Here is a 23,802-nt window from a genome sequence, read left to right on the forward strand (position 1 = left end):
TAATATTAAGAATAGATTGTTGTCATGAATTTTCTAAATATAGAAATCTGAAAGTTGAGAAAACTAATTTTTGTTTAGTTTGGAAATGTTAGTATGGTAATGACTTTTTTCTCCTGTAAAAACAGACTTACATGCTGTCTGTCCACTGAAAAAGCCTGGAAGTATTATATATCTTTATCTAATGAACACTCCTTTCTTCATGTCTTTCTTTAAAACTTCCCTTTTACTTTAAAAGAGGAAACACATCAAATATGCCCAGAAATGCAAACTGTTCTGCATGGTTTGAAACCTAGGATACATTCAGATATACTGGAGATTTCAAAGAACATCTTGGTTTTAATTTGAATTCTCTATATATGTTTTATTAATTAATTAATTCATTCATTTTTAAAAGATTTTATTTATTTGAGAGAGAGAGAGAGAGCATGAGGGGTGGGGGTAGGCAAAGAGAGAAGAAGAAGCAGGCTCCCTGCTGAGCAGAGAGCTAGAAACAGGGCTTGATCCCAGGACGCCAAGATTATGGCCTGAGTCGAAGGCAGACACTTAACTGACTGAGTAACCCAGATGCCCCAATTTCTGGATTTTTTTTTCTTAACATACTCCAGTCATTCATTTGCTTATTCATTCATTCATTCACTTATCACCGTATTTCATGAATTCCTTCTACTCTGCCTCATTCAGACTTTTATATGTTTATAAAGAATCTTCCCGGGAGGCCACCCAAGATGAAATCCAGGTTGTAAAAATCTTGACTTCCATGAAGCTATGTCTCTCTCATATGGAGTGTGCTCAGCAACGTTCTCACAGCTAGCTATTCCCTGTTGAGCTATTTCCCAAAGAGCAACTTTTCTGCAAGTCCTGAGCACCATTTAAAACTGCCGACTCCAGGCAACCACATACACCTTTGGCATACACTGAACATAGTAATGAGAACGACTTTACCTCTCGTGTGTGCTCAGAACTCAAGCACGCATATCTCTGACCTATACACAGGGGCAAATGCTGCCCTGCTGTTAAGTTTGTCGCGTCGGAAGCAGAGATCCATTCAGAAGTTCAAAAGAAGACTATAGGAAAGTGCGCTGATGAGTACTCTCAGACCCTGAGTGAAGCAGATGTCATGAGTTCTGTCAGTGACAAAGGAATCTTTCCGAGAAAAAACATGCCCTGGGAAACAACCTTTGCCCTGAGGTACTGCGGTGGAAGCCAAAATCTGGGCAACACACCAAATGGGGAGGTAGCCTGGGTGGTGGGTGCCCGCTGCAGTAATGTTGACATGCTCTCTCCTCTAGGGAAGGGATTTGCCAAATAGAGCTTTTGTTCTCTCTCTCCACACATCCTTCAGCCCTCTCTCATCCATACACAGAGAAAGAAAAAGAAAAAAAAAAGAGAGAGAGAGAGAGAACTAATTGCTTAAAAAAAACTGACAAAATATATTAAGCAGGAGGTCAGATCACTATTAGGTTACCAAGTCAAGCTATACAATTGTGGCTTAGGAGGCATCTAACTTTGTCCAGTGTGATTTATTTTGCGGCAAGAAAGCTTTTGATCTGGGCTTTAAAGTCAGCTGGGCTTGGAGAAGCCCTTCCTGTCAGGAGAAAGTGCACTGTTGGGGGCGCAGTGGGAAGCTGCTCAGCTGTGGCTTCGACCTGATCCAGAGTGAGAAGGTTTTAAGTTACTTTATATGATTAAAAGGCAAATAAGAACAGACATCTCTGGCCCCGTGAGAGGAGGGGTTCGTATTTTTCTTTCCCTATCGCTCTTCCCCTCATACACAGTTTTGCAAACAATTACCTTTACCATTTATCCCTTGAAATTTTAATCTCTCTTCCTCACTTGATATATTTTTGAGATGCTTGCCTGTGTAAGTTGAGATGGTATGTTTCTAGCATGACAATTTTGTTGCCATGGAGAATCTGATTTTTTATGTCAAGGCCTTTTTAACTTCCTGGACTCGTGGACCAGTGAAAAGGCTCAAAACCCTTGCCCCCATTTAGCACAGATTCCATACACACTTTTTATTTTCTCCTTGGGCAACACTGGTTGCAAAAACCTAAGGACCCCTGAAGGTCTTTGGAAGTTGGTTTTCGGTTTGGTGTCACTGGTCCTTCTATAAGGAGAAATGGATTCAGAGCAATTCAGGCATCAGTGATATCAGTTATCTGGAGACTTGTTCCAGATAGCTAGGTGACAGTCCTGAGGATCCAATTTCACAGGCAGCACCATGATGCCTGCTTGCAAATGACAGCACCAGTCTCCCAGCTGAATTGATCGAGCCAGACATGATACGGATATCATCTAATCTGTTTAAAAAGACAGTGAGACGGGCAGAACTCTGTCGCTGCATTTCTTCTCCTCCACTTGAAGGGTTCTTCCCTTCTTTTCAGTTTTCCTTTTTTTTTTGTTTTTTAATCCTGCTCTCACTGCCCCCACCCCCAGCATGACCAGAGTCAAGTTCTTTGCTTTCCTTTGTGACCTTACGCTCTCCTCAATATTTGAAGTAAGTGTGGACTCTTTCTGTGGATCCTGGGGCATCACCTGGGAGCTTGTTAGAAATGCAGAATCTGAGCCTCCGCCCCCAAACATCTGATCAGAACCTGTGCTTTAGCCAGAGTTGCATTTACACAGACTTCTGATCATATGCCTCTTGAATTCTTAAACTCTATGCCTCTTTCAGCTCAGGATCTCAGAGGTGGGTGCTGGGGGATGGGAGGAAATCAAAGTTATCCAAGTTATTATGAATAAGAAACCATGCTCGAAACCAAGAAGTAGAAACTTAAGCTCTATTTGTGTCATCATATTGGTACTCTAAGATAGTTGGTATCATTCACATTTTTAAGAATGAGGAAATAGACTCAGAGAGGTTAAGTCACTGATTTTTAGGATAGGCAGCTAATTACTCAGAATTGAATTTAATTCTGTCTATCCCTAGTTAACTAACATCTTTATCCATGTTGATTTGAGATCTTAATCTGGGTAAAGGTGGGGTTAGCGTAACATTCACCCCTTTCAGGTCATTTTGGCATTTCAGATAGTATTGCCAGTGTTTTAACCACGAAGACTGGATTTTCAGGCACCAAGAGAGAAAGAGAGATATGGACACCTGTGCCTTCTCCGTGCCCCTGAAATCACACTATGGCCTAATAGACCTGTGGGCAAAATTAACCTTGACCTAGATATTTAAACAATGCTGTAGGCCTCTTCTCTGACTAAGACAGCAATAGATCATTGAGAGATACAGAATAGAAATCTTCTGGTATTTAACAGGAGCCTTGGGACCCTGTTTCAATGTAGACAAATTGAATGTGATGACCCTCTCTCTATTCAGCCTGGATAACTGCAAAACACAATGATTTTAAGAGAGGGAGAACCTTGAATGCTTTTGCTCCCTAATAATACAATTCTTAAGAGCTTCTAAACATCAACATTCAGCAAATTGAGAGTGATAGATAAACCCACATAATTGACGCTTTACTTTTGCTTCTGATAGCCAGTCACTTCCTTTGAAATGCCAAGCTGAGATTATTTCTAAGTAGCACTCTGTAAAATGCTACCTCAAGCCTATCTGATACCACTAATACTTTGCAAAGAGACAAGGTCTTCAGTTTGCCAGTTTACTGAATTTAACTTAAAGCATTGTAACTTAAAAATACAGTAATGCAACTAAGAGCAGGGTAATTAATGACATACATTTGTCTAGTGGTGACAGTTTACCACTGTATTTGCAATGAAGGTCACACACAGATGGAAGTAAGTTGTATTTGAATAGCTTATTGTATGGTGGATATTTTTGCTTTGTTTAACCTGGAATAGTTAGAGTCCACTCAATTCCTTTGTTTAAAATCTATTTAGAAACTTTTCACTTAAGACATTGTAGAAATGGGATGCCTGGGTGGCTCAGTTGACCTGCTTTGACTCAGGTCATGATCCCAGGGTCCTGGGATCAAGTCTTGCATCAGGCTTCTTGCTCAGCAAGGAGCCTGCTTCTCCCTCTGCCTGCCCCTCCTCCTGGTTGTGCTTTTACTCTCTCTGACAAACAAATAAATAAAATCTTAAAAAAAAAAAAAAAAGACATTGTCTAAATGCCATTAAAAAGATGAGCTAAGGGTAATTGAATCCACCATATGGAGTGAAAATGGTAACATATAACCAACCTCAAGAAACCAGAAAACAAGAGTAAATATAAACAAACAGTTCATCTTTCTCCAGGATTCCTGTTAGGATGCTCCACATTCGGTGGTGGTGACTTTCCTGGGGCCCCTTTTGAGAATCTCAAACTACACTTCTCAGACTTGTCTATGCAATCACTTACTGACACTTGTATCTGGACTTTATTTTGCTAATCAATGTACATGTTTGATAAAAGTCCAGATTTTATAAGAGAATCCATCTAATTTGTTTGCTAAGGACTTGCTTCTAATCAATCCCTCCCACAAAATATTCAGAGCAATTGGTATTATCCCTGAGATATCTCTGTTAGGGTAAATTTGTGTGCAGGTAATGGAAAACAGAAAAACTCACTAGCTTGGAAGAAAAACCTCAGTAATGTGAAAAAATATTAAGTAATCGAAGTTAGGTGCATGGAGATTGAGAAGTGTCCGTACTTTTGTTTCTTGAACAGCATGGTAGTTGCAAAGGTGTTCCCCTTGGAGTAGTTTATTAAGCTAAATATTGGGTTTGTGAGGTTTTTCTGTATCTGTGTTTTATTCTACTTAAAAAAAGAATACATATTACCTTACATCAAAGGAAATCCTCAGTGAGCACCGGGCTCCAGGGCTGGTGGATTCAGTTCAGCAATGCCATCCTCACAGCCCACATCCTTCTCCAGCTAATAATACACCCACCCGCATCTCAGCCAGATTCAACAACATTCTGGGAAACAGAAAGCATGGAGTCTAATGCTTGCTTTTAAGCCATCAAATTCAGTTCTTCAGAACAGCGACATGCTGAATATCACCTCAGAACTTGTTAACAAAAATGTAGATTGTCTGGACTTAACCCAGACCTGCTGGACCAGGAACTCTGGCAGTGGGACCTAAGAATGTCTGTTTTTCCAAGCCCCTCGACTGGTTCTGATGTGCTCAGGTTTGAGAACCATGGAGTAGAGCTGTGAGACACTTCCAGGACCCAAGTCTGCCCAACCACTCAGCTTTCACATCACCAGCAGTTCTTCTCCGTCCATTTAGCCATAATCTGATCATATGTCCACTTCCTTGACCCAATCACTGTCAAGGCTGGTGGAATTACCTTCACTGGCTTTAGACTAATAATCTGATACAGAGTAAGAGAACAGTTAATGAGGTTTCTTCTCTATCCTGTGTGTGTGTGTGTGTGTGTGTGTGTGTGTGTGCGCGCGTGTGTGTGTATCTATCTTGAGCTGTATCTCCATGATTTTGGAGGGTTACACAGCACATATTCCAGCCAAAGGAGTAATTTCCTAATGGGTTGAACTGATGCCATAATTAGTTTCTGGAACCCAAAATGAAGCTTTTGAAGTAACAATTAAATACACTTGTATTTAACCATTTGGGGGCCTATGTCATAAAAGGTGTGAGTAGACAAATATTATCTTGGTCCTTGATTCTTGCTAGAGTGGACACTGAACTATATTATTTTTATAGAAGTAAAGAAATTACTTGCCCAAAGTCACAGAGTCAAAAGTAACTCTTCCAACTCAAGCACCAGACTTAGACTGGGCACTGTCTTTCAAACAAAACTGCCCCAGGAAGCCAAGATAAATGTAATATGTGAACTGTGCAAAAAGTATGCTGTTCATGGAGAGAGAAGCTTTAAGTGGTAATGCCAACAATATGAGATTTGTAGGTTTAAATGACTTTTGATTCCATGGCTCTGTTTTCCCTTCAAAAATCTTGGGAGTGTCATTTTTTTCTCTATATGCCTAAAAATAGGAAGAGTGTCTTCTCTTGCTCCTCAATCGTTTATATTGCTTTACTCATGGATGGAATTCAATAATTATATATCCATTAAATGAGGAATAAATAATCCACTAAAAGCACCCCCAGGCCTGAGTACCGATGCATAGTTAAATTGTATTGATCTGACAAATTAAATAGAACTCAGCTTCCACCAGTTTATAAGAGAAATTCTAGAGCAGTACTAGCCAATAGAAAGTTCTGCAAGAATGGAATATTCTTTGACTGTGCTATCTAAAAAGGTAGCCACTAGCTACACGTGGCTATGGAAATGTGGCTAAGGCTACTTCAGAACCAAAAGGTTAAGACAACCTAATTCAAATTTAAAGAACTACATGTGGTTAGTAGCTGCCACACTGAACAGCATAGTTCTGCAGTCTTTTCACATTTTATATACACGACCTTCTCACCTGAGTGTTTTTGTGTATGTGAATCAATCCTTGGCCTACAAGGGGCATAAATATGAGATATCCTCCTCGGGACTGACCTCCAAAGTTTCCAAGCCCCAAATGCCCTCCTGCTGATTTCTCTCACTTCCTGTATAATTTTGAACTGTGACATGCTCAGCCTGATGTACTTTTTTGATCAATGAGGTCCTTAATGGCTACACTCTTCACAAGAGAAGTACTCACTGTAGGACACCACGGCTATCTGAGTAATGAGCGCTAGAACCCTTCAGAGTAAAACACAGCTCTCTCTGATCAACACAGTCACATAGGTTTGTGTACAAGTGTACACACTATAGCAAGGGCTGTTGGAGCCCATATCTCACGGACCTCATCACTTCCAGTACAAGGACATCTTAGAAGCTGGCCTGTCATGGAACTTCTGATTCAAATTCAAGTGATTTCTGGAGACAGGTTGTGAGGGTTAGGAGAGGGGAAAGCTAGCAAGAAACATGGTCTCAACTGAAGCCTTGCTTCCTTCTAATGCCAGGAGGAAGTTCTGGACCACAGATTGCACCACAAGTATCAGCCACGTCTTGAGACAATGGGATTGACTTTAAGAACTGTGTAGCAGTTCATCACTGGCTGAGATGAGAACCAGGAAGTGGCAGCTTCCTGGGCAAGCGCGCTTCTGTTTGGCTAATGGAGAAGGGGACAGACAGTTCTAGTTGTCAGCCTGCATCTACAGTTGGGGGATGAATCCATCAGCTAAGGAAGACCACAGAAGAACACTTAGAAGACCTTAGGATCTCCCCCCAACATTACCACCTTCTTTACTCTGCCTGAAGTCTCTCTCTCTCCCTGCCGTTATTTTCAAGCACTATGGGACTCAGTTGTTATATTTATGATTTATGATAACACACTCTGGTAATAGAACCCTAAGTTGTATCCTGCACTGATGGGATTAAGCTCATCCATAAGAAGGCTCGCTTGCTGATGTGCCTTGGCTCTCCTTCCTTCCCTGTCTCCGCTCCATCTGCCTAACCCAAATTCCTGGGGTCATTTTCCAAAGAAACTATTGACACTCCAATCCATGCTTCATAATTGACTTCTGGGGAACCTAGCAAAGTCACACACAAAGAGCCACTGTTGCCCCAACATTACTCTTGAGGCAGCCTCAGGTATGACTGGATCTGAATCGGACCCAGACTCTCCCCTCCCTTTCATGAGTCTCCTCTTATAACCTCCTTTGGTCTTCTCTGCAAATTGGCCTCAATAGGTCCACTTCAGGTTTTTGTTTTGTTTTGTTTTAAGATTTTACTTATTATTTATTCGACAGACAGAGACAGCAGGAGAGAGCACAAGCAGGGGGAGCAGTAGGCAGAGAGAGAAGCAGGCTCCCCACTGAGCAGGGAGCCCAACGTGGGGCTCCATCTCAGAACCCTGGGATCATGACCTGAGCTGAAAGCAGACACCTAACTACTGAGCCACCTAGGCGCCCCACACATCGGGTTTTCCTACAGGTTTTATCTGTTTTGAAACCCACAGGGTGTTTGGCCAGGTTCCCACTTTCTTTATCCTCAGGGAGTCCTGGCCAGGGCTGGCCTGAAATGCCCAGGTCCTACCATACCTGCCCAGCAGAAGGATGATGATGCCCAGGCTTCCAGAAAACATCCCACCAGCCTCAGAAATCCCTGCTCAGCCATAGGTCCTGCTATAAATGGATGATAACATCTCTGTACATGGAGGTATAGGAAGCCCTCCTGAGTGCTTTGTGCAAGTCTGTGAATGTTAATCACTCTTACCCATACTGTATAACATTAAATATTTATGGAACAGTGTCTCTGCTTTTCTCATTGCCATCTCTAGGTAGTTTTGTCCCTGAAAAATCTTGAACCTTTGCTTATATGGGCATGAAATATTTAATAATTAATGATGCAACTAATAATTCAAGCTCACCTCCCAGTCATTGGTGACAATGTACCTGTAGCTTTTGAGAGTCTTGTGTAAATCTGGGGGAAGGCACGAGCCTAAGAAACCTATTCCCTGCAGAAATTATTTTAGAGCTTTTAAAAGTGGCTATGTGCTTCAAACAAGTAGGTATGAAAATGCTGTGTGTATGCGTGTGTATGTGATGATTCTAGTTCCTGTTGGTCTTGTACTAAATGGACTGTTTTTGAATAATAGTTGTAAAATTTTGCTGAGCAGAGGGCTGTATATAATCCATCTTGTGCCCATTTCCAGTGTGTGACACCAATGAACTCTCATTTCCTTTTCTGAGTTAGAAGTGGAGATAAGTGTAGAAACCGAGGAATTTCTCCATTTTCTACCAGTTATTCTGTTTCATGCTTAGAGCCTCCCTAGCTTGTGAAGTGAGGAATAAGCATCATGGTATAAAGGCTGAGGAGGTTGCTGCTGGGAGTCAGAAGATGTTTCTCTTTTCCTAGTTTAAATCTTCTTTAGAATTCTCCATAAGGATCATTTCTAAGGTTGAAGACCCTGGTCCCTGTTGGAACCTCAGGTAGGGATGAAGCATCAGAAGGACTTGGTTGGAGAACAGTCTCTCACCACCATTAGCTGGTTGACCCTCCGGGGCTGCTTTATTCTTTCATAAATGGAATTAAAAATACATTGCTGATTGCTGTGGGAATCAGGTAAGATATTCTAAACAAATTCGGAAATGTGAATTATGTTTCTCATGAGAATTGCTATTTTGGAAAAGAAAAAGAAGCAGGAGGAAGGTTTTCTGTTCATCCTGTTTGGAGTTGGTATTGCCAAGTGGTTAAGTTTGAGCTCTGGGTCCTGGTTTTGTGGTTTCAAATCCCCTGTTCTGCCACTTACTAGTTGTGTGATCTTGGAAAAGCTGTCCAACCTTTCTGGCCTCAGTATCACCACCTGTAAAATGGGCATAATGATATCTATCATATAAAGCTACTGTGTCGATGATTTGAGTCCATGTGTGCCAAGTACACAGGGGGTTGCTGAGCACTTAGCAAGGACCATATGTCAGCTAATGGTGTTTATGAATGAACACTCCAAGGTCGTGCAGGATAGGTGTGATGAGAAGGAACAAAAGGGTTAACTGGGAGGGGAAATAACTATTCAAGTAAGAGCTGAGGTGGATATTTCTCAATTCACAGTTTTTCAGATTTCCTTGCCAATTGTTAAGTGTGAGTTTAACTACACATCTGTGTTTGGTGTGGGGACTTGGGGGACAAATGAGACAAGGGTGTCGATCTTTAGATCCAGAGGCAATTCCAGGTAGTTATTTTTTGTTATTGTTTCTGATCATCAAAAATAGCATGTTGGATTTAAGCTATTTTGGACCACTATATAGCTAAATAAAGCAATCCTTAATGGTAAAATACTAGAACTGGAATTGTAGAGGTGGTCCCATCCAGTTTTTCCCAAACCATTCAGCATGCCAGGAACAACTTCCTAAAAAATCAAATTCCTAGGTTAGGCCCTGGAATAAGTCATCAAGCAGAAGGCCCAAGAATGTGTACTGTCATCTTCACAAACACCTAAAGGTGTTTCTGATGATTGAACCCCTCTGAGAATTTCTCATCCAGTCTAACCTTGGGAGCAGAATAATATCTTGAACCAGGTCTCTTGGCTTTCAGTCCATAATCCCCTTTTCCCACCCTAGTCACATATGGTAAATGTAATGTTCAGGGCTTGGGTTGTGCTAAAATATAACGTGAAAATCCTTCAGGATCCCATGTTTGAAAACTATTGGAAAACTATAGATGATATTAAAATATAAAGTGAAGTTAGTTTTCTTCTAAAATTAAAATCTTCCCTTAACTTTTTATTAGATTCTCTTAAATTCAAACTACAGGGGTTATGGGATTTGCAGCTCATAGTCATTTATACCTCAGCCACATTTATAGGCAGCACTGCCGTAGTTTACGCCTTTGACACAGGTATCTGTGTGTACGTTACACCCCACTTTAGAGAATAATTCAGAAACAGAAAGCTAGTGTGGGCACGGTATGTGTTTAGAGTAGCTGCAAATAGTATCTTAGGCTTCTCTCATCATTTTGAAAACACAGTTATTGTTTGGTGCAAGGAACAAAATGTTTGCCATAGCAACCATGGCAACCCTGGATGCCTGGTCTATTAGCTGTAATGCAGGGAACATCTTCAACAGCAGGAAAAGAGTTCTTGGCAATTATCACCCAGACAGTGCCCCTCTGTTTTAAGAGCTTAGGTTGAAGCTTCTGGGTTTGGAACATTTTTAACTCAATGTGTTAATGAAGGTGAACAGCAACAATTCTATTTCAGTTAATTTCAGGGTGATTAATAAGCTACGGATTCTACTGTGGGCAAAAGGGAGATGTGATTTTCTTTAGGCAAATTTGAAGAAACCTTAGCATTAACTCTCTGTCTTTTGTTTAGTCTTGTTTTGGTTCGGTTTGGTTTTCAGTCGGTCTTCTGTGATTTTATGTTTTGCGTGCTGACAGGGAGAGTTCCTTGTCATTTTTTCTCTCTCTTCCATTCTTAACAAAAATTCTTAACATATATGAGGATGACAATAATTAGAATAAATGAAGAAAAAAATCCTAAAACATGACTAGGAGCTCTGGCTGCTGATAATTGAGGATAAAAGAGGACTAGTTAAGGTCTGAGGATTTTGATTTCAAAAATAGTGATGATCACATAAAAAGTCACAAGTTGTCACCAGCTGTTCAATTGCTGTACATATTCTTTAGGCAATAAACCACATAAATATGAATAATGCGAATCTGCATTTATGTAAGAAAGACATACTGATAATAGAAAATATGTCATAGGCAAAAAGCATAAAAGGATGAAATCACTCATAGTTTCATCACTCAGAAGAAATCATCATACAAATTTCTCTTCGATCATGTTTTAACACATGATATATAGTTTATACAAACTTGCGTTTTTTCACTTAAGAAGAAAGAGACCCCATGAAATGAGCAGGAGGAGAAATTGAATGGAAATAAAGAATAGGCTCAAAATTGTTTTGGACTTTAAAATTTTTTTTTAATGTTTTTGAAATGTAAGTGCTCTTCTTAAGCCTCTCTGTCAGTTGTGAAAAGTTGAGAGAAGGTAGTCAGGGCTGGGAATTGTAGACAATTTAGTAAACACAAAGCTGTTAGACAAAAATGTACTTCCAGATCTGGCAGGTCAGATCTCTGCTCATATGCCTCCTCCCTGTGCCTTTCTTCTGTATTGATTTTCTGGGTTTTGTTTTGGTTTTTTTGTTTGTTTTTCTGCTGAAAAAAATTTTTTCCTGAAACTTTTTTTTTTTTTCCTGCTACATAATAGTCTCAAAGAGCAATGCTTGAATCTCAACTGTCAGGTGTTCCAAACTTGCTGGATCTCAGTTTCCTGAACTATATACTGGCAATTGCGCTATTTATCTTACAGGATATTATGTATGTTTTAAAGTAGGTTGAATTGCAGTATCAAAAAAGTTCTAATCCACAATGTCTTGAGCAACATAGATGCTTAGTTCTTATTTATATTATTATTTGGGGCAGGTATTCAAGTAGACAGATGCTTTCCTTCATGTGATGATATAGGAAACCAAGATCTTTCCATATTATTGTTTTGTCATCACCTCAGGCCTTGGTGCCAACTGCATCTATCAGTCATAGAAGGAGAAACAAGTGGGGAAGAGACCAGTTGGCTTCTAAGTGGCATGTCTTCATCCTACTCCTATCTTGGTTAGAGAGAACTTATCTCTGTGACTATAAGTATAAGAGGATGGAGAGCTGAAAATGAAATTAAGCTTCATACCCACCTGAGAAGAAGAGAAATGGATATCAGGGAAATCAGCCATATCTGCCACTGTATCTGTGTCTTGCAGAACACTTAATAAAATACATTCCGTAATAGGTGCTGAGCATGTTCCATCTCTTCCTTTCCCTGCATTTCAGTCTTCTCAGGAAAGTGAAAAAAAAAAAATCAAACCAAAGCTTAATAGCAGTTGCTATTAAGAGAGAATCAACACATACCTTGCGGGATGTGCCTATGACTAAAGTAAGGTTCACCTCATGTCCTCCATCTCCTGTGCCTACATGTCTGCTTCCATCAATGACGGGCTGTCTACACCAGGGAGCCAGGGCTCAGAAAAGTTCTCGATTACCAGGAAGAAGTCCCATTGATACCTTCTGAGATCGTGAGAAAGTTATAAAATCATAACTAAAATGATTTTAAATGACAAAGGTTGAAATCAAAAGGGATTTATTGATTAAGTCCTCTAAATTGAAAATGTAATTAACTCACCAACTTGATACGCTGAGCAAGGTGCTTCACAGAAGTGTTGTTTCCTTCTCATCCCCACCCATGGCATACACATTCTGCCTTTCCAGGATTCCACTCAGGATTTGGAAGATTTGTTAACTCTTGGGTCGATAAAAATGATTATTGACCTCATTATTACCATGTGAAACAATTAGAGAAGACTGAGGCCACAAGTCTTCCAACAAGTCTTCCAAAGTTGCAAGAGCTAATACTGATCTTTTGCAGAGTTCCAGTATATCAAATAATGGATTTTTAAGGCCCAGGGTCTTTTGTCGCATGTAAGAATGTTTTTGTGTGTCAAGTATACTGAATCCCGTGTAGATCCAGAAACACGGCACACTGTCTCATGTCCCCTGATATTTTGTGCATGCTGTTCCCTTGGCCCTGTTTGATCTCTCCAACGTTTTCTCTCTTTCACCTTGTTTGCCTGCAGCATGGTCATAATTGCTTCGGGCTTCAGCTGTACTGTCTCGTCATCACTATCTCATTTCACTATCTCACTTTCTGTCACCTACAGAGATATTCTGTCTTCTGAGCTCCTATTGTACCTTGTGTTTGCCTTTTATAAGGCTTTCTATCACATCAAATTGCACATTTTTGTTTGCATGTCTTTCTTCAGTATCCAGAATGCTCCAGGTGCTCAGAGAACATCAGTTGCATGGATGAGACAGAGTCAAAGATATAGTCAATGATCTTTCATCTTTGTATCCACAGAAAAAATATCTGGGCCTTGGTAGAGGGAGGGATAAAAGAGTGGAGAAAAGAAGGAACGAAGGAGCTCTCCATTAAGCAAAGGATAGAAAGCATGTTATAAGATTAAGGTTGTAGGAGAATAAAAATAAATAAGTAGTACCGATTGTACTAGGAATCCAAAAAATAGAAACTAATGCCCGAGGAAAGACAGGAAGAATTATGGAAGGGACAGCATGGGCTCGAGATGAATCTTGAACCATGAAAGGGAATAGTGTGGAAGAGGAGAATGGAAATCAGGCCATGCAAGGACGACCAGGGCGCTCTGGGGGGTAAAGACATCTTAACGGCACACCATTTCTTTCTCTTTGAGAGCTGAGAGTTGCAGCCATGGGGAATGTTACTACAACTCTCTCTCTGATCTTCTTCCAGGAACTGGCGGTTGGTCCCCAGCAGATTCCAATGCTCAACAGTGGCTCCAGATGGACCTGGGAAACAGAGTGGAGATTACAGCAGTGGCCACGCAGGGAAGATACGGAAGCTCTGACTGGGTGACGAGTTACAGCTTGATGTTCAGTGACACAGGACGCAACTGGAAACAATACAAGCAAGAAGACAGCATCTGGGTAGGACATCTTTTCTCTTCCAGTGAATGAATCTGAGATATAATAATGGTAACCAGTGAGCATTTCTATCATTTTCCTCTACTCAGATTGTTGGTAGCTTAATAACTGTGGAGTGCCCATTCAGAAATAACTAGATGGTCTATGAGTCATCCTTCCAGCATGGTTCCAGTTCCAAGGGAAATTAGGATGCCTGTTGGAAAAAAAAAAAAAAAAGAAGTGTTTTCCTCCTCTTCTGGTAACCTGAGTAACTCGATGAGCAGGTCTCAATTCTTCATCTATACAAACAGAAGGATACTGTACGGGTCTGATTTTTAATGAGAATGTATTGATTTATTGAGCATGTATTTATTCACTCACCTGTTCATTATGTATCAAACACTTCACGTATCCTCTAGTGACCCAGCAAGCTCAGTTATATAATGCAATCGACATTGAACAATTTGTAAAATCTCAGCCTGAGAATCTGTAGTCTGGTCTGATGTTAGAGCCACTGTGCTCAACAAACTCTATTCAAGATTTGAAAACAATTAAAAGGTTTAAAAAGACAAGACAAATGCAAAATGTAGAATCATTTCGTCATTATAAATAACATCACCTAGGAAGTGAAGGACAGTGTGCTCCAAGTTGTGAAAAAGAAATTTCCTCCCCACCCCAAGGTCTAAACTCTTGACCTTCAGGTATAGTGAAAGGCTGTCCCCAGACTGAGGTTAGAAAGGGAGACAGAGACACTGAGCAAGAGGCATCTGGAGGAGGCTTCAGAAACTGATGCACTAAATTAAATAATGTGTTTCTTTATGTTGCTTACAATTTATGGAAAAAACATCTCCAAATATTTATTTTTTTCTTAATGTATATACTATGTGGAGATGTGGCAGTTGATAGGTTAATCTGTCTTTCTCATATTCTCCCTACTTGTTTCCCCCTTTAAATTAATGCTAAGTATGGTTCCAAATTGCTATTGTCTATGCTTTTCTGTGTTGGCCCTACTTTGGTTGGAAACAGATTTCTTTTTTTTTTTTTTAATTTATTTGACAGACAGAGATCACAAGTAGGCAGAAAGGCAGGCAGAAAGAGGTGGGGAGGGGGAAGCAGGCTCCCCGCTAAGCAGAGAGCCAGATGTGGGGCTAGATCCCAGGACCCTGAGATCATGACCTGAGCTGAAGGCAGAGGTTTTAACCCACTGAGCCACCCTGGCACCCCTGGAAACAGATTTCTATTTTATGTTCATTGCTATTTGATAATTGTCTACTCATCAATATTGCTAATTGAAAATAATAGTGAAGTTAGGATTGAGATTAGTTATGGTAGATTGAATCTTGGGAATACTATTATTATCATGTTTATTCTAGGTTGCCTGTATATTAAGTTGTAACATTTACAAGGAATATGGATTTTCTACATTTTAAAAATTAGGTTTTAAGGGGTACCTGGCTGGCTCAGTCACAATAGCATATGACCCTCGATCTCGGGATTGTGAGTTTGAGGCCCACATTGAGGGTAGAAATTACTTAAATAAATAAAACTTTAAAAAGTTTTTCTAAATAGGGCTTCAGGGGACCATTCCATTTTTTCACTCAATTTTGAAGCCTCCATAAATTTTTACAGATTTTTTGTTTTCTTTTGTCTTGTTTTTAGTTTGAAATGAAAAATAAGCACACCTTCCATTTTGAAGAACAATTTTAAGGTTTTATTTTGACTTGAGAGAGAAAAATAGATGTGGGGTTATTTATTTTCTTTGACATTTTCAATCAAAACTGGTTGTTTTTCAGAATGAATTGAAGTTTTGAATTATTTTGTCTAAATATTTTTATTAAGGTATAACTGATATGCAATATCATAGTCATTTCAGGTATACAACATATGATTCAACATTTGTCTAAATTGCAAAATGGTTATCACAAAAAGTCCAGTTACCATCTGTCACTATACAATACTATTGTCCGTAGGATATTATTGTCTGTATTCTCTATGTCGTACATTACATCCCTATGACTTCTTTATTTCTTAATTGGAAGACTCTACTTTTTGATCTCCCTCACCCATTTTGTTCATACCCCAACTCCCTCCCTTCTGGCAACACCAATCTTTTCTCAGTTCCTAAGAGTCAAGATTTTGTTTGTTTGCTATGTTTTTTAAATTCCACATGGTAAGCATGTGGTATTTGTCGTCGTATAACTGACATATACTACTTAATCTAATACTCTCATGGGCCATCCATGTTATTGCAAATGAGGAGATTTCATCCTTTTTTATAGCTCAGTATTATCCGCGCGCGCACACACACACGCAACATCTTCTTTGTCCGTTCATCCATTGATGGACACTTAGGTTGTTAGCATACCTTTGCTGTTGTAAATAATGCTGCAATGAACAGAGGGGTGCATATCTTTTTGAATTAACATTTCTGTTTTTTTGGATAGATATCCAGTAGTGGAATTGCAGGACCATATGGTAATTCTATTTTTAATTTCTTTTGAGGCATCTCCATGCTGTTTTCTATAGTGGCTGCACCAGTTTGGATTTTCAGCAACAGTTCATGAGGGTCACTTGTTCTCTTGTTTCTTGTCTTTTTGGTAATCACTCTGACAAGTGTAAGTGATAGCTTATTGTGGTTTTGATTTGCATTTCCTTGATGATTAATGTTGTTCCTCATCTTTTCATGTGCCTGTTGGCCATCTGTATGTCTTCTTTGGAAAAATGTCCATTCAGATTTCCTACCCATGTTTTAATCAAATTGTTTTTGTTGTTCTCATTGAGTTGTATGAGTTCTCTATATATTTTGGATATTAGCCCTTTATCAGTTATATGATTTCCAAATACTTTCTCCCATTCAGTAGGTTGCTTTTTGATTTTGTTAATGGTTTCCTTTGCTGTGCAGAAGCTTTTTAGTTTAATGTCCCATTTGTTTATTTTTGCTTTTGTTGCACTGATCCAAAATATATATACAACTGATTTCAAAGAACTTCAAATTCATGTTTTCTTCTAGGATTTTTATGGATTCAGGTCTCACACTCAAGCCTTTAATCTTTTAAATTAATATGTATGTATATTATAAGATAGTCATCTAGTTTCATTCTTTTGCATGTAGCTCTCTAGTTCTCCCAGCACCATTTGCTGAAGACAGTCTTTTCTCCATTGTATATTTTGCCTCTTTGGTCATAAATTAGTTAACCATATATGTGTGGTTTTATCTCTGGGCTCTCTATTTTGTCCCACTGATCTATGTGTCTGTTTTTATGCCAGTGCTATGCCATTCTTGATTACTATAGCTTTGTAGTATGTTTTGAAATCAAGAAGCATGATGCCTCCAGTTTTGCTCCTTCTCAAGATTGTTTTGGCTATTTGGGGTCTTTGTGTTTCCAAAGAAATTTTAGAATTATTTTTTCTACACCTATGAAAAATGCCATTGGAATTTTGATAGGGATTTCACTGAATATGTAGACTGCCTTGGGTGGTCTGGACATTTTAACAATAGCAATTCTTCAAATCCATAAGCATGAAATATCTTTCTATTTCTTTCTGTCTTCAATTTCTTTCATCAAGGTCTTACTTTTTTAAGTATATGAGTCTTTCACTTCTTACATTAAATTTATTACTAGGTATTTTGTTCTTTCTGATGCAATTGTAAATGGAATATTTTTATTTTTCTTTCTGATACTTTCTTATCAGTGTATAGAATCACAACACATTTTTGCACATAATTGTTATGCCTATGATTTGCAATACTATGTTAAATGAAAATGGGGAAAGTGGACATCCTTAGGAGGAAAAATTTTCAGTTTTACACTGTTGAAAGTGATATTAGCTGTGGGTTTGTCACATATGACCTTTATTATGTTGAAGTCCACTATACCTCTTTGCTTAGGGTTTTTCATTAATGGATGTTTAATTTCATCAACTCCTTTTTCTGCATCTATTGAGATGATCATATGATGTCTAGATTTCACTTCTGTTAATGTGGTGTATCACACTGATTTATTTGTAGATGGTGAATCTTGCATCCCTGTGATAAATCCTACTTGGTAATGGTGTATGACTCTTTTAATGGATTGTTATATTTGGTTTGCTAATATGTTGTTGAGGATTTTTGCATCAAGGTTCATTGGGATATTGGCCTGTAATTTTCTTTTTTATATCGTCATTGTCCAGTTTTGGTACCAGGGTAATGCCGGCCTCATAAAGTGAGTTTGGAAGCAGTCCCTCCTCTTTACTTTTTTGGAAGTTTGAGAATAGGTATTAACTCTTTAACTGTTTGGTAGAATTAACCAATGAAGCTATCTAGTCCTGGACTTCTGTTTGTTGGAACTTTTTGATTGCTTATTAGTAACTGACCTTATTAGTAGCTGATCTGTTGAGATTTTCTGTTTCTCATGATTCAGTGCTGGATGAAATTCTAGGAATTTAACCATTTCTACTTAGTTGTCCAATTTGTTGGCATACAATTGTTGGTAGTAGGCTTTTGTTTCTGTTTTGTTTTTTGTTTTATATAGTCCCTTTTATTTCTATGGTATGAGTTGTAGCTTCTCCTTCATTTCCAATTTTATTTGAGTCCTCTTTTTTTCTTTCTGTGGTGAGTCTAGCTAAAGGTTTGTCAGTTTTGTTTTTCTTCTTAAAGAACCAGTTTCTAGTTTCATTGATGTTTTCTACTGTTTTGAGGGTTTTGTTTGTTTCTTTGTTGTGTTTTGTTTTTATTTCTCTTATTTCCACTCCAATATTTATCATTTTCCTCTTTCTACTAATTTTGAAATTTGTTTATTTTTTTTCTAATTCCTTTAGATGTCAAGTTGAATTTTTTATTTGAGATTTCTTTGTTTCTTGAGAGAGGCCTTGTTACTATGAACTCCTCCCTTAGAATTGCTGTTGCTGCATCACATAGATTTTGGTATGTCATATTTCTGTTTTCATTTGTCTCTAGATTTTCTTTTCCTCCTTTGATTTCCTTCATGATCCAGTAGTAGTTCACTAACATGTTGTTTAATCTCCATGCATTTGTAGCTTTTCTAGTTTTCTTCTTGTAATTGATCTTTAAAATTTATTTATTTATTTATTTGAGAGAGCTTGCAAGTGAGGGGTTGTGGGGAGGATCAGAGGGAGAGGGACAACAAGCAGTCTCCATGCTAAGCATGGAGACTGACTGAAGACTGGATCCCATGACCCTGGGATTATGACCTGAGCTGAAATCAAGAGTAACATGCTTAACCAACGGAACCATCCTGATGCCCCTTAAATTGATTTCTAGTTTCATACCACTGTTGTCAGAAAAGATGTTTGATATGACTTCAGTTTTTTTGAATTTACTGAGATGTTTTTGAGACTTAACATGTGGTATACCCTGGAGAGTATTCCATGTTCTTTTGAGATTGCTGCTTTCAGATGGAATGTTCTAGCTATACCTGTTAAGTCCTTCTGGTCTAATGTGCCATTTAAGACTGGTGTTTCCTTACTGATTTTCTGTGTGAATAATCTATCCATTGATGTAAGTGGAGGTTTAAAGTCCCCTACTATTATTATATTGCTGTCAATTTCTACCTTTAAGTCTATTAATATCTGCTTTGTATATTTAGTGTTCCTATGCACGGTGCATAGATATTTGTTTTATCTCCTTCTTTTGAGTCTTTTACCCTCATGTACTGCCCTCTTTTTCTTTTATCACAGTCTTTATTCTAAAATCTATTTTGTTTGACTGAGTATAGCTACACCAGCTTTCTTCTGCTTTCCTTTTGCATGGAATGTCTTTTTCATCCCTTACTTTTCAGTCACTATTGCTTTATCTCCTAAACATCTTGTAGATAGTATATAGAGGCTTGAAACTCACAGAGACTAACCCAAGATCATACTGGGGGTGCTAGAATACAGAACTAAGATTTATTTCTAAATATACATGATTGCAAAACTGTATTTTCTATTTCTCCTTTATTGCACTTGATTAGTTTTTTTTTTAAAGATTTTATTTATTTATTTGACAGACAGAGATTACAAGTAGACAGAGAAGCAGGCAGAGAGAGAGGAAGGGAAGCAGGCCCCCTGCTGAGCAGAGAGCCTGATGTGGGACTCGATCCCAGGACCTTGAGATCATGACCTGAGTCGAAGGCAGCGGCTTAACCCACTGAGCCACCCAGGCGCCCCTGCACTTGATTAGTTTTAAAGTTTCACGAAATTGATTTACTTCTCTTACTTTAAATGTAAACTTTATTTGGACCCACTGTTAAGTCCTTTTGTTTTATTCACATGTTGCTAAAGTATGAGTGAGAACACAGTAATAACATAGAACTGTTTCTAAAGCAAATGGATGGGGCTCAAACTGAAACTGCATGGCCATCAAACAGACTGAGTATTTTACCAAATACTTCATAGACATACGTAAAATCTGACTTGTGGTTAATATTCATTATTATTTCCACAAGATTATGTTGCTGGATGAATAGATTATCTTGAGAAATTTTATTTATTCATTTTAATTTTTATTTTAAATTTAAAATTAGAAGGGAGATTATAGATTTACCAGAATTAACCCTGATAAAAAAGATGAGAACAATGGCCAAACAAGAGATTTTTTTTTCGTTTAAGATTTTACTTATTTATTTGACAGAGAGAGTGATCACAAGTAGGCAGAGAGGCAGGCAGAGTGGGGGAAAGCAGGCTCCCTGCTGAGCAGAGAGCCTGACGCGGGGCTCGATCCCAGGACTCTGAGATCATGACCTGAGCCAAAGGCAGAGGCTTAACCCACTGAGCCACTCAGGCACCCCCAAAGAGATTTTTATAAAACTCTTTAAGTTGTTCTATTTAACTTTTCATTAAAAAAATCAATACTTAAAAACATCAATATCAAGTACTGAATTAATTAGGGATGATGTATCTTGGAAGTAGAGAATCTGTTGAATGATACTTTCATGTGGTCTTTTGGAGATCTTCAATTTTTGCTAATATGGAGTTTGTAATGCTTTTTAAAATTGAGTTAGCAAACAATACAACTTAGGACATGCTGTGGTTGAGATATCAATTTACCAGTACTCCAGAGATTTATTTTATTTTATAAAGTTCATTCAGAGTAACAATCCTGAAATATATCTATCTATACAATGTACAATATCAAATATTCATGCCCTAAAAATTCAATTTGAAGACTCTCTGATCTGGCACTGAATGGAATGTTCATGAATGAGGTCGCCAAGCAGCTGCTTAGAGATGAATCATGATTTATGAACAGACCAGAGTTCTCCACTTCACTAAATAATCAGGTGTGACTTTGTGACAATTTTAGAACCTTAGCAGATTTAAAATCTTTTTCAGGTTGTCTTGAGACACTCCACAAAAATACAAATATAAGATTCTAACTCTGAGCAGCAACATTTGCCTATGTTTGGTAAGGTGGATAAATATATTTGGAACAAAGAAACCTCTAATTAAATCTACACAGACCAGAGTCCCGTTACCAGCCATTTGGAAAGATAGGCCTATAGAAACACTTACTGTCACAAATATATGCATGAATTACCGCTTCAGTTCTGAGTCCCTCCTGTATGTGTTCGAACCCTTAATGAATCTGCCTATGTTTCCCACATACAGCATGTAAGTGTTCTAAAAACGCATTGCCCTCTTTGTGTTTTGACACTTTCCTTTTTTTTTTCTGATATTTTTCGTTCTGAAATTTCAAAGACAGCCACTTGTGCTTGTGTTTTAATATATGGTCTCCTATTTTTAGATCACTTTATCCACATTGCTCATGTTTGTGTACAAGTCAGTTAGGATCCTTTCTTCTCACCTAAGAGAATGTCTCCATCTTTTGATCTATTATAAAATTTCAGGGAAATTTTCACTTTCTTTTTCTTGAGGTCTTTTGTTCCCCCCACCATGTTTCCGGGTAAATCAGCTGTGCCACGTGCATTAGCTATGGGTGCAAAAGCCTTATATGATGATTCAATAATATTATATGTTTCATTTTCAATATCCTTTAAAAAAAAAGATTTTATTTATTTATTTGGCAGACTGAGAGAGATCACAAGTAGGCAGAGAGGCAGGCAGAGAGAGAGGGGGGAAGCAGGCTCCCTGCTGAGCAGAGAGCCCAATGCGGGACTCAATCCCAGGGCCCTGAGATCATGACCTGAGCTGAAGGCAGAGGCTTAACCCACTGAGCTACCCAGGCTCCCCTCAATATCCTTTTCTGATTACAATTTCTATACCCATGCTGTCTATAGAAGCGTATCAGCATATTCCAGCCAATGGGCTCACAAGTATTTAATAAGTTCTTACTAGCACAGGACAAGAAGCAAGTGCAAGTATCTTCAACCCGTAAGGTAGGCTCTGCCAGTCCATGCTAAAAGCTCATTTCACTCATCTGGAAGTTAATTTCCACTGTCAGAGCTCCCAGATTCCACCACCCTTCACCACATTTCTTGGATATAAAAGAAGATATATATCACAATTCTGTTACCTTTTTGCATCCAAGAACTTCACCCGCAGAAACCCACAGTGTAAAAAAGACAAAATCAGGGGCGCCTGGGTGACTCAGTGGGTTGGGGCCTCTACCTTTGGCTCAGGTCATGATCCCTGGGTCCTTGGATCGAGCCCCACATCAGGCTCTCTGCTCAGCTGGGAGCCTGATTCCTCCTCTCTCTCTCTGCCTGCCTCTCTGCCTACTTGTGATGTCTGCCAAATAAATAAATAAATAAATAAATCTTAAAAAAAAATAAAAAAGACAAAATCAAAGTCCCCAAAGCCATCTTACCCCTGGTCTCCAGGCCCCCATCTCAACCATGTTTAGTTTATAAATAAAATTCTTTTTTATTGAGGTATATTGGATAAAATATTTGCCTTTTCTGACCGCTTTACACATATATGAAAGTGTTCACCAAACTCTTTCTTTAATTCAACTCTAAATCCCTCCTACTCACAGACTTTCATGTCACCTAAAACTTCAGTGTTTTACACTTCTCTTACCGTGTTTTTTTATGATGATGACAGAAAATAAAAACTAGAATCAATCTATAAGAATCCCAGATTTTTCAAATTCCTCTTTCTTCTAATCATTTGCCTATTTTTTCCAAGTTTAATCCTATTATCAATGTTAAAGCTCTATTCATCTTTATAGAAAAATAAAACTTATCCAACTGATCTTTTCCAGAGATAATCTAATGAACCCCTCTTAGGTACTGGTTTTAAACAAGTATCTGTTGTTGGTGGATCCCTCAGTATTAATTATGAAGATATTAGTGAGCTGTTTTACCTACATGTTTGCTCACTTATTCCTAGCCTCATTTAGTTAGGCATTCACAACCAGCCTCTGATCTATGCAGGTCATATACTTTGAAATGGTCAAATCAGTCCTCATGCCATAATATGGGAATGTTCCCTCACAAGGGATGCAAGGACCACAGTGATATAGACAGCTGGGGGAGACCAGAAGCTTAAAGAGTTGAGGTCAGGACTAAAACAAGGAACTTTGCAGGGATGGCACCTACGAATGAAATAATGGCATTTCAGAATATGTTCAAAGGGTTGATTCCTTTGGGGTCTATATTTCCGGAGGCCTAATGCAATGAAGGAACTAATCTATTCAGCAATCAAAAATGAATAGGTACCCAGTTAAGATTACTGAAGATATTGTCCACCACCTTCTAAATAAGCCTAATGAATTGTTTCTATCTTAAGGGTGAAAGTTGAGATTTAGAAGGGCCAAGGAACCTGATCCAAACCACAGAAGTGGTAAAGTGATGGACCAAGATGCAAACCCGACTCTGTTTGTTTATAAAGCCTAAGCACCTAAATCAGCAGATTAGGCAGTGGTTGATGGCTTAAGAATGAAGACCCAGTATTCTTTTTTTTAAACATTTTATTTATTCATTTAACAGAGAGAGCACAAGCAAGGTGAGTGGTGGGCAGAGGGAGAGG

At 38.7% G+C, this 23,802-nt stretch overlaps 1 protein-coding gene across 2 annotated transcripts in view; it reads left to right on the forward strand.

Annotated features, from left to right (window-relative positions):
- Positions 1 to 23,802, forward strand: part of CNTNAP5 (contactin associated protein family member 5) — an 825,683-nt gene that overhangs the window by 176,265 nt on the left and 625,616 nt on the right. For both annotated transcript variants that reach the window (XM_032353926.1, XM_032353927.1), the window contains exon 3: positions 13,721 to 13,914. In XM_032353926.1, the coding sequence (XP_032209817.1) occupies positions 13,721 to 13,914 (194 nt within the window). The remainder of the gene's footprint in view (positions 1 to 13,720; positions 13,915 to 23,802) is intronic.

The sequence above is a fragment of the Mustela erminea genome, chromosome 8, assembly GCF_009829155.1.
Source record: "Mustela erminea isolate mMusErm1 chromosome 8, mMusErm1.Pri, whole genome shotgun sequence".
Classification (NCBI taxonomy): domain Eukaryota; kingdom Metazoa; phylum Chordata; class Mammalia; order Carnivora; family Mustelidae; genus Mustela; species Mustela erminea.